This window comes from Myotis daubentonii, chromosome X (assembly GCF_963259705.1).
Source record: "Myotis daubentonii chromosome X, mMyoDau2.1, whole genome shotgun sequence".
Classification (NCBI taxonomy): Eukaryota; Metazoa; Chordata; class Mammalia; order Chiroptera; family Vespertilionidae; genus Myotis; species Myotis daubentonii.
The window spans coordinates 27,093,277-27,105,365 of NC_081861.1; the positions used below are offsets into that span (position 1 = coordinate 27,093,277).

The following is a 12,089-nucleotide window of genomic DNA, read 5'->3' on the forward strand; positions in this document are numbered from 1 at the left end:
TGAATTTGAATTTTCAATATATTAAACAGAAAGCCTAATTAAGCTACTAATCAAGCAACTTCTGAGATCAAGACTGAAAGTTATAGCCCTGGCCAGTTTGGCTCAGTGGATAGAGCATCAGCCTATGAACTGAAGGTCCCAGGTTCAATTCCTGGTCAGGGGCACATGTCCAGGTTGCGGGCTCAATTCCCAGTCTGGGGCATGCAGGAGGCAGCCGGTCAATGATTCTCTCTCATCATTGATGTTTCTATCTCTCCCTCTCCCTTTCTCTCTAAAATAAATAAATATATATTTTAAAAAGACTGAAAGTTATAGCTTTATGAACCTTGAATGCAATTGAGGGAAAAATTCCATAATTGGCAAAATAGATTTTGTGTGCATGCAAAACTAATGACTAGCAGAGAATCCTATATAATAAAGAGGTGATATGCAAATTGGCTGTCACACCCTCACACAAGATGGCCACCCCCATATGGTCACAAGATGGCCGGCTCCGGCAGGGGAGGGCAGTTGGGGGTGAGCAGGCCGGCAGGGGAGGGCAGTTGGGGGCAACCAGGCCTGCAGAGGAGGGCAGTTGGGGGGGACCAGGCCTGCAGGGGAGGGTAGTTGACGGTGACTGGGCCAGCACGGGTGAGCAGTTGGGGGCAACCGGGCGGGCAGGGAAGGGCAGTTGGGGGTGACCGGGTGGATAAGGGAGGGCAGTTAGAGGCAATCATGACTGGCAGGGGAGCAGTTAGGTGTCAATAAGGCTGGGAGGGGAGTGGTTAGGGGGTGATCAGGCTTGCAGGCAGAAGTGGTTAGGGGCAATCAGGCAGGCAGGAGGGCAAGCAGTTGGGAGCCAGCAGTCCTGGATTGTGAAAGGAATAACCAGCAGTCGGACATCCACCAAGGGGTCCCAGATTGGAGAGAGGGTGAAGGCTGGGCTCAGGGACAACCCCCCGCCCCAAGTGCACACATTTCATGCACCAGGCCTCTAATCATAATAATTAAAGGCCAGAGGCATCACGACTGAAACAACCAAATGACCGGTCACCAGGAAGGGCATGAAGCACCTCTCAGGCCCACTCCCCAACTCAGGGCGCCGGCAGTGTCCGCGGAGTGTGCAAGGCGTAGCTGGGCAGCGGACAAGGCCCTGATGGAAGGCTAGGTCTAGGGGACCCTACATGTGCATGATTTAATTGTGTGCTGTGCCTCTAGTGAAGAAGTAAAAGGAAGCCCATATTAGAGGATCCAAGTCAGTTAAAAGTTTTCCCAAATAAGACTGAGTTCTGTAGTTAAAGGCTTGGGTTCAGATCAAAGACCTGTATGATCTTGGGCAAGTAACTTAATCCTTTCACACCTCATTATTCTTACATGTACATGGAGATAATAACTCATATCTCAAAAATCAAGCTAATTTTCCCTTTGCTTAAGGTCCACACAAAAATATTCCCACAAAAAATTTACTGGCCTGACAACTTTTCCTACTGAGGCTTCATTATTTTTTATTCAACTATTTTAGTAAAAAAAAAAAATACTACAAAATTGAACTCACAATAGAGAAAATATGTTTGCATACTTATCAACTATTTAATTTTTCAGAAAATCACAGAGTTTAGGGATAGAAAAGGGCATTAAATATACTTTACTAAAACTTCATTGTTCTAAGATACACATTTACATTTTTATACCTCAGAAATCAACATATTACAACTGATCACAACTTACCATAATTGACAGGGTCTTTTTCCTTAGAAGCACAAAAAATAGTGGTCTTAAACTGATTTAATTTAGAATTAATGAAATATGGTATTTGGAACCCCCAGTCAATTTCCCATCTAGGCACTAAGCAAAGAAAATCCTGCCTAGCTTCTTTGATAAACAGTATGTAAACTATAATATACATGTGTGTATATTCTAAGAAAAAATTCTTTAAAATATTAGAAATAAAAATGGTAGTGAAATTTAGGGTGACAATACCTTTATAATTTTTGTGGTTCTATGTTTTTATATTAAACACGTTTTTTAATCAGAAAAAAATACAATTTTTATTTTGGAGAAAAACCAGATGGGGCGTGCTGACACTGTTATGGCTCTTTATATATCCTAGGAATATTTAATAGTTCATTGAGCATTCCTTTAGGAGTAGTACAGATCAATGTTTAATTCACTATTTCAAACTGGTCAAGATAGCATTTAAAACTATACTAACATCAATGTTTCTGATACTGCAAACAATTTTAAATTTCCATTTTACAACTTAATCAAATTAAGTTGCCTATATTTTATATGGACATGTGAATATTTTCCATGACAAACTGAAAAATTAAAGTATATGGATGGTATTCTTAATTTCTATTGCTTAGCAGTAAACCTACACAGAATTTCACATACAACACAATGGATATTATTTTCCTCTAAGTGAAAATTAATCTTAAAATTCACTTTGCTTGTGTTTAAATTTGCACATTTTTTATCAGTTGAGGAGTTCAGCTTAATAATCCTCTAAGATCTAAAACTAATGAGAAAAAAACTAAAAGTAGAAAATTAAATTAAAATGTCAAAGTGTTCCTTTGCTTCGAATTGCTCTTACAGCTATAAAATACTTTAAAAAAAAAAAATTAAAGCTCCCTTACATGTTTTTACGAGTTTTCTTTTCAAAGAAAGAACATTCTGCCCAAATTCCCAGAGGAATGAAGTATCAGTCATAAAGTAACAAGATTAATTTTTATGTGTGCGTGTGTGTGTGTGTGTGTGTGTGTAGGGTGCTTAAGAAGATCAAAGAGAAATCATACCATGGACTTAAGTACATGTTTTGACTCTAAGCAACAATATATTAGAAACTAGGCAGCTTTCAAAAAATAAAATACTGCCCTGGTTGGTCTTGCTCAGTGGATAGAGCATTGGCCTAAGGACTGAAGGGTCCCGGGTTCGATTCCAGTCAAGAGCACATGCCTGGGTTGGGGGCTCGATCCCCAGTGGGGGGGTATGCAGGAGGCAGTTGATCAATGATTCTCTCTCATCACTGATGTTTCCATCTTTCGCTCTCTCTCTTCCTCTCTGAAATCAATAAAAATATTTTTTAAAAGATGTGTTTTTTACATATCTATGTTTCCCTCTCTCTGTCTCTCCCTCTTACTTCCACCCTCTCTAAACATCAATGTAAAAATATCCTCAGGTGAGGCTTAACAAAAATAAAATAAAAACATAAAAAGATTATCATTTAAAAATAAAATAAAAACTGGGCAGCTATACTGTTGGCAGCTATGCTGCCTAACATTAAATCTGAGCATACACCATCAAAATAAACAAATAACTTCTGTTAAGTAAAAATCCAAATTTTATATTTAAACAAGTCTTTAATTCAAACAAGACTGACAAGTTAAAAGGAACTTATAAATACAAAGTAATGTCATGATGTATGAGCATAAAGGGCTTTGGTGGGATAGGGAAAAGGTCTATAATACTTAAGTGGTTATCTAATCACCCACTGGACTGATGAAAATGTAAAAAAGGTCAAAGACTTGAGTCAAATAGATAATTAACAAAGAGAATGAAGGTTGAAAGCTAAATGTAGATAAGTGGTCTTATTCTTAATGAAATCAAACATTCACATGATCAAAGAAATTGTGGATGAAATTCATGTGTAAAGAACAAACTGAGCCCTAGCCAGTTTGGCTCAGTGGATAGAGCATCAGCTCGAGGACTGAAAGGTTCCAGGTTTGATTCTGGTCAAGGGCATGTACCTTGGTTGCAGGTTCCTTGGCCCTAGTCAGGGTGCGTGCAGGAGGCAACCAATCAATGTGTCTCTCTCACGTCGATGTTTTTCTCTGTCTCTCCCTTCCACTCTCTCTAAAAATCAATGGAAAAATATCCTCGGGTGAGGATTAACAACAACAACAACAAAAAGATCACACTGATTTTGGTTCATCCAGTGTCAATATTCTGAAGCATTTGAGATCATGTAACACTGCACAGTGTGAATCAAAAGTGGTATTTCCAATGTGCCAACGCTCTCGCTCCATATGTGCTTTCTAGGAAATAATTCTTTTTTTAATATATTTTATTGATTTCAGAGAGGAAGGGAGAGGGAGAAATAGAACCATCAATGATGGGGGAGAATTATTGATCAGCTGACTCCTACACACCCTACACTGGGGATCGATCCCACAACCTGGGCATGTGCCCTTGACCCGAATTGAACCTGGGACCCTTCAGTCCGCAGACCGACACTCTATCCACTGAGCCAAACTGGCTAGGGCTAGGAAATAATTCTAGGCCCACCTTATTTATCAGACCTAGCTCCAAATGCCTTTCGATTTCCCCGCAAACCAATCTAGCTCCAGAGAAAATATCTGCCACCAGTAAATATAGTCAAAAGAGTATCACCCAAGTCCCAACAGCAATTCTTAAAAGATTTTTTAAAAACTCCAAAATACAGCCTGGCCAGTGTGGCTCTGTGGTTGAGTATCAACCTATGAACCAAGAGATCACAGCTGATTCCGGGTCAGGGTACATGCCCTGCTTGCGGGCTTGGTTCCCAGTGCGGGGCCTGCAGGAGGCAGCCAATCAATGATTCTCTCTCATCATTGAGGTTTCTAACTCTCCCCCTCTCCCTTCTTCCCTGAAACAAATAAAAATATATTTTAAAAAATTAAAGTTAAAACTACAAAAAACCCCCAAAATCAAAAAACCTTTAAAATAAGTATATAACCTCTAAGGTGACTAATTTGGGAAGAAAAAAAAAGACAATATTGCCCTAGCTGGTTTTGCTCAATGGACAGAGCATCAGCCTGTGGAACAAACGGTCCCAGGTTCGTTTCGTCAAGAGCAAGTACCTTGGTTGCAGGCTCCTCCCAGCCTGGGCCCTGGTCAGGGTACATGCAAGAGGCAACCAATCGATGTGTTTCTCTCACATTAATGTTTCTCTCTGTCTTTCCCTCTCTCCCTAAAAAAAAAAAATCAATGGAAAAATATCCTCGGGTGAAGATTAACTCAAAAAAAAAAAAAAAAGACAAAATTCACTTGGATATAGAGTACTATTGAATATATCTGAAAATCTCACTGCAAAAAACTAAAATGAACATGTAAATATAGTTTGCAAAGCTTCAAAAACATACAGAAAACCTATAGTTGGTGTTTTATTTTTAATTTTTATTAAATAAACATATATTAAATATACTTACACAGTAGCTCTTCAGTCTGATAAAATCTACAGTCATAGGAATGGATCTATCACTATTTCTGTTCAGTGCTTTGATGTAATCCAGCAGGTCAGCAAAGAATTTATAGCCCCCCTTGAGCACACAGAGGGCTACAATGTGATGGCCTCCCATCTCCTTCATCACATCTCGAGCAAGCCGCTCGGTCCTACAGAAATAAAATTAAGAACTTAATAGAAAGTAATTTATATTATAATAGAAATACACTTAAACTTTATAACAAACATCCCTTAATCATTAACTTCCACAAAATACATCCTTTGCCCCCATGAAGTATATATCCTTATTTCATAAAGCAAAAATTTCAAAAACCCTCAAAAGCCAGGTTCACTATAACACTTAATAAAATTTTTAATGCAATTTAAAATAAGATACCATTTTCACTTACCAGATTGGCAAATTCTAATTAAATGAAATTTACCTGACAATATACAATATAAGAAGAAATTGTGAGGAAAACAGTATTTGCATATATCATTGGGAATATAAATTAACATAACTTTCTGAAGGATAATTTGGCAGTATCAAAACAGGCTGAGAGGAGAGAACTCTACTCTTATTTATAGCCTCTACAGTTAAAATTCACAGTGCATATGTATCGATATTATAATTTAAAATAAAAAACAAAATAACCTGACACACAAGGCAAGTATTTAAATATCAAAGTTCCTCACTGTAATTTATTTAATGGGAAATTTCAAGCTAGATGTGCATAATAATCAAAATCTGACCTTGCTTTCATGTGATTCTGTCCCAGTCCATTACCCTGTTCAGGGTTGAGAAATCAAAGACTGTGACTAAAGTTCATTCTTCTAATCTCCTTTCAATGTTTACTTTATTTTACTCCCTACAGATTCCCAGTATACCATAATTTATGCTGGGTTACTAGTAAACCCTCCCTGCCCTTTTTTGTAAAGAGGCTTTTAAATTTTTTTAAATCTATTTTTTGACAAGCTGGTCCAGTTTATGGTCAAATATCAACTACTTAAAACAATTGCTGACACCTGAAATTAATATAAGACACAAACTTCAATTTAAGATCTTACTAACCTGTCCATAATTAGTCCATGAGGAATAAACACCTTTTCCAAATCCTCCACATAATGATTAGGTATACAAAATAAATCTAGGTCATAACCTGGTTCATCATCACTAATCTGAAAAAGAAATATGGCTGTTTCGATGAGAGCATTACAAGATACAAACATTTAATTAGATTTAGATGTTAAAAACCTTAGCCTATCAGAGAAATTTAGGTATCAGATATCAAGAACTTTCAGTAACTTTCTAGTATGATAATGAATTATACTTATATCAGAAATCAACCATATGTCTTATTTTTTTAATGTTTTTTATTTTTATTGATTTCAGAGAGGAAGGGAGATGGAGAGAGAGAGAGAAACATCAATGATGAGAAAGAACCATGATCAGCTGCCTCCTGCACGCTCCCTACTGGGAGTCGAGCCCACAACCTGGGCATGTGCCCTTGACCCGAATCGAACCTGGGACCTTCAGTCCACAGGCCAACGCTCTATCCACTGAGCCAAACCAGCTACGGCTCAACCATATATTTTAAAGATGAATAGTTAAGATGACATGATATGAATAGTAAAATGACATGATATGAAATTTCCTTTAGTTCGTTAAAGAGAAAAAAACTTCGCCGAAACCGGTTTGGCTCAGTGGATAGAGCGTCGGCCTGCGGACTGAGGGGTCCCAGGTTCGATTCCGGTCAGGGGCATGTGCCTGGGTTGCGGGCGTATCCCCAGTGGGGGATGTGCAGGAGGCAGCTGATCGGTGTTTCTCTCTCATCGATGTTTCTAACTCTCTATCTCTCTCCCTTCCTCTCTGTAAAAAATCAATAAAATATATTAAAAAAAAACTTCAAAGAGCTAAGAAAAATGTGGCAAATCTTGATAATACTTTAAACAGGAGTCATGAGTATATGGGGACTCATAATATTCTTTCCATTTTTTAATGTTTGAAAATTTAGTTTAAAAAAACATACTATAGTCTATCAAAATATCACTGAACAAAGAAACCATGCTATTTCCCACCCCAAATCTAAATACCCTTTTCTCATCTCACAATAGAAAAAAAAGTTATTTATTTATTTATTTATTTTTAATCCTCATCCGAGGATATTTTTCCATTGATTTTTAGAGAGAGGGAAAGACAGAAATATCAATGTGAGAGAAACACATCGATTGGTTGTCTCCTGTACTCGCCCGCACCAGGCCCTGAGCCCAGGAGGAGCCTGCAACCGAGGTACATGCCCTTGACCAGAATCGAACCCAGAATTGAACCCTGGTCCTTTCAGTCTGCAGGCCAACACTCTATCCACTGAGACAAACTGGCTAGGACAGGAAAAAAAAATTAAGTGATCTCATTTGACTTAGGGTGGAGGGCACATGGTGCAATATACAGATCTTGTAACATATAAACCCACACCTGAAATCTGTATGTTCATGTTGACCAATGTCACCCCAATAAATTTAATAAATACAAATATTACAATTAAGAAGTTAAGTGATTTCTTAAAAAAAACAAACTCCCGCCCTAACCGGTTTGGCTCAGTGGATAGAGTGTCGGCCTGAGGACTGAAGGGTCCCAGGTTCAATTCTGGTCAAGGGCATCTACCTTGGCTGCGGGCACATCCCCAGTAGGGGATGTGCAGGAGGCAGCTGATCCATGTTTCTCGCTCATCGATGTTTCTAACTATCCCTCTCCCTTCCTCTCTGTAAAAAAATCAATAAAACATATATATATAAAAAAACCAAACTTCTAGAAGTCTGAAATTGTTATAATCCACTCATGAGGTGCCTTCATACTAGAAACTCCAAGATGGCTTGAGTAGGACCATATATTGGTTGTTTTGGTATGCCCAGCCTCTGGCATACAAAATATTTAATAACAACACTAATGATGTCATACCTGCAATGGTAAAATGTACAATGATTAATTTTATAAATATTATATATGCATCTATACACAGAGAAAATATATAACAAAACCATGAAAACTATTATCTTGGGGAGGGGAGTTACAGAGATTTTATTTAGTTCCTTCCTTATATATCATATATTCCAAATTTTCTTCGGTGAATATATATATATATATATATATATATATATATATATATATATATATATATTGCTTTTTAAAAAATACAATAGTCTTTCTTATAAATCATTTTTGGCAATGTGTGTGTATATATATATAAAGTATAGGGAAAATTCAAAAGATATATTAAAATAAATTCTACAAACAAAAAACTAATACAAACTATAAAAGGAAGAGGAATAGGGAGGGAGAGATGGGGGAAGGAAGGATAGGTGGGTGGGTATGGAGGAATATATCAAACAATGGTCAAATATAACAAGTGGGAACTTGCCACTTTGTACACTTTAATATGGATTCATTTTTTTTCACTTTCAAGTTCAATTTTTTATTATAGTTTATTTATAATTCTCATTCACCATTATACTTAATGCTTATTCAAAGAAATAAACCCGAATTATAATACTCTATCTCACATGATATTTAAGACTAAATAACTTCCAAATCACATTCAAGAAGCTCATGATATGAGCTCTGGCAGTTTTCAAGAAATATTGGTCAGATCATAATTAAATCTCAATGTATCTATTAATACCTATTAAGCACCTCTTCTCCTTCAGTCAGCATCATATTAGGTAGGTGCTTATGGACAAGTAACTTGGCTTTCAGTAAATTAAAAAATATTTATATTTAAGATGTAGATTATTCACAGAATTCAGAATTCTATTCTGAGAAATTTGAGGTTCATGTTTTCTCCCTTCCTCTCAAAAGTTCTGTTTTGAGTTCTCCAGGTTCTGGTGGAATTGAAGGCACAGTGATGTCTGGCTGGTAGTACCTACACACCACTTCAGTCTGCACACATGGCCAGGAGGCTAGCTGCGATTGTAAACCGGATCATGCCCATGGGCATGTTCTGACAACAGCAAGTAGTGCACAGACACTGGCTCAGCAGCTGGTCTGAGGGCAGTTGGAAGTCAATATTGATTTGTTTTTAAACAAACATGTATTATTTTCATAAGCAGAAAAAATTCCATTGGGGGGAGGAAGATTTTGCCAGATCCTCATAGAGGAAGTTCTAATATATCATGTTTATTTCAAAACATTCACTACACAAATAATGGAAATGGGACATTTCTGTCACCTACAGGAACATTTCAAGAGTACTTTATAACAAGTACTACTTTGATAAATTTTATAAACTGAAATTTAGTTCAAGTTTTCGGAAAAGAAGAAAGAACGTGCTAGATCCTATAGATGAAAGAATAAACATTCATTTCAGGTTCATCAGAATATATCTGCTACTACCTGACATGAATGAAAATGCACCATTTCATAGTGCTTTAAAATCAAGATCCAGAGTGCCAAAATGGCTTCCCAGAAGCTTACCCCTTGCTCCCAGTTACTCACTGCTTCTGACACAAGCATAAACCAGGACCCAACCAGAACCTGAAATATGCAACACTTGTAAAGACTACTGCTTCTGTGAAAATGGCTCAGTGTCTGACTACAGGTTTTGCAAATAGCCTAAGAACTTTCAGAGTCTTAGTCAATGTAAATTCTGCCCAGAGTTCATCCCAGCCATTAGTCTATTACAGACAGACCAGCAGGGATATACCCTAGAATAGGAATTCTATCTCTTTCAACATACCAAGTTAATTTTCAATTAAAAAATTTCTTATTTTCAATCAATATTAGATTTATACAGGGTGACCCCCCAAATGTATATACACTTTAACAACTGATAGCTGCTAAATAAAAATGAAATGTATTTTAATAAACACTGCCTCAATAATTATTTAAAGTGTGTACAGTGGGGCCTTGACTTACGAGTGTCCCGATTAATGAGTTTTTTGAGATACCAGCTGTCTCTCGGCCGATTTTTTGCATTGAGTTGACAGAGTAATTTGAGTTAACGAGCTCCTTAACGAGCTCGGTCTCGGAACGAATTAAACTCGTAAGTCAAGGCCCCACTGTATATACATTTTTGGGGACACCCTGTATATCACATTTACTGTCAAAGGGCTGATTTATTAGATCAAGCATAAAAAACATGTTAAGAGAAAGGAAATCAAGATGGCTGTATAGGTAAACACCGGAAATTGCTGCCTCGCACAACCACTTCAAAAATTACAACTAAAAGACAAAATGGACATCATCCAGAACCACAGGAAGGCTGGCTGAGTAGAAATTCTACAACTAGAAGGAAAGAGAAAAGCACACTGAGACTCAGAGGAGGTGCGGAAGTAAAGTGCAAAGGTACGGAGGCGCACGTGGAAAGGGCTAGCAACTGAGAACGCGGTTGTCTTTTTCAATCTGGAGGGAGCCACAAGCTCCCAACTGCTCTGAACTCCAGTTCTAGGTGAGTCTCTAAGGACCCAGACTCATACGGGAGAAACTGGACTGTCTGGCATTGGGTGGAACTCAAGGGCGGCTTTCTCTCAGAGGTGCTTGCAGTGATTACTGCGGGACACTGAGATACAGGGCTCTTAGGGCAGGGCTGAGGATCAGCCAGAGCTGCTTGCTCCACACTGTTGATCCCCTGAGACCCCACCTCACCCAAGCTGTGCTCAGAGGCCTGGCCCTTTTCAATCTAAAATTACCTAACAAACTGCAGCTGGGTCAGAGAGACCCAGAACATCCAAAAAAAGGCCCAAGGCCCCACAGAAGCTTGCATTGCTTCATAGCTGGGCCTCATCTGGGCACCTCCAAACCCCAAACAAAGAAGAGGAATCTGCAGATCTCTTCATAGCTCCTCCTGGGTAGCCTCAGGCAGAGGCTAAATTAGCACCTCCTTAGAGATCCAAGAGCCAGTGTACCCAGTGGTCAGAGTGGGACCATCCAGATTACAACTCCTCAGATCATAAGGGACACACTCAGGGGGCAGACTCAGTGAGCACCAAAGCCCCACTGAAGCAAGTCTTGCCCCATAAGGGTGTCTCCAGGACAGAAGTTCTCCCACTGTAGACACAGCTGATTCTCACAGCCAATTGGCCTGGAGGTCAATTCCTCCCAGTGATACCTACAACAATCAAGGCTTAACTACAACAAGACTGTGCACAAAGCCCACAAAGGGGTGCACCAAGAGTATCCACCTCAGGCAATTGGGGAGGCTGAGCCACTGGGCCTATAGGACACCTAGCACAGAATGCGACTCTGTCAACACAGGGAAGCTGCCAAAATGTGGAGACAAAGAAACAGGTCACAAATGACAGAAATGGAGGAAAGCGAACTACTGGATATAGAGTTCAAAACCACACTTGTAAGGTTTTTCAAGAATTTTCTAGAAACAGGCGATAAATTTAGTGAGATCCTCAAGAAATCTAATGAGACCCTCAAGGTTATGAAAAAGAACCAACTACAAATTAAGCATACACTGACTGAAATAAAGAATATTATACAAAGTTCCAACAGCAGACTAGAGGATCGCAAGAATCAAGTCAAAGATTTGAAATACGGAGAAACCAAGATGGCGGCATAGGTTAACGCCGGAGTTTCCTGCCTCGAACAACCACTTCAAAAATACACTAAAAGACGGAACGGACATCATCCAGAACCACAGGAAGACTGGCTGAATGGAAGTTCTACAACTAGGAGGAAAGAGAATAGCATACTGACACTCAGAGGAGGTGCAGTGCTGAAGTGAAATACTAAGGTGCGGAGTGCATGTGGAGTGGGCTGGCGGCGGAGGGCGCGGTTGTTGTTTTCAATTGGGAGGGAGTTTCAGACTCTGAGCTCCAGATCCGGGCGAGTCTCTAGGGACCCAGACTCAAACGGGAGAAGCGGGACTGTCTGGCTTTGGTCGGAACTCAAAGGCAGCTTTCTCTCCGA

At 38.9% G+C, this 12,089-nt stretch overlaps 1 protein-coding gene across 5 annotated transcripts in view; it reads right to left on the reverse strand.

Moving 5' to 3' along the window:
* The window catches only part of HPRT1 (hypoxanthine phosphoribosyltransferase 1), a 91,011-nt gene that overhangs the window by 68,287 nt on the left and 10,635 nt on the right, over positions 1-12,089 (reverse strand). For all 5 annotated transcript variants that reach the window (XM_059680386.1, XM_059680385.1, XM_059680384.1 and 2 more), the window contains exons 2-3: positions 6,252-6,358; positions 5,166-5,349 (exon numbers count right to left, since the gene is read on the reverse strand). In XM_059680386.1, the coding sequence (XP_059536369.1) occupies positions 5,166-5,349; positions 6,252-6,358 (291 nt within the window). The remainder of the gene's footprint in view (positions 1-5,165; positions 5,350-6,251; positions 6,359-12,089) is intronic.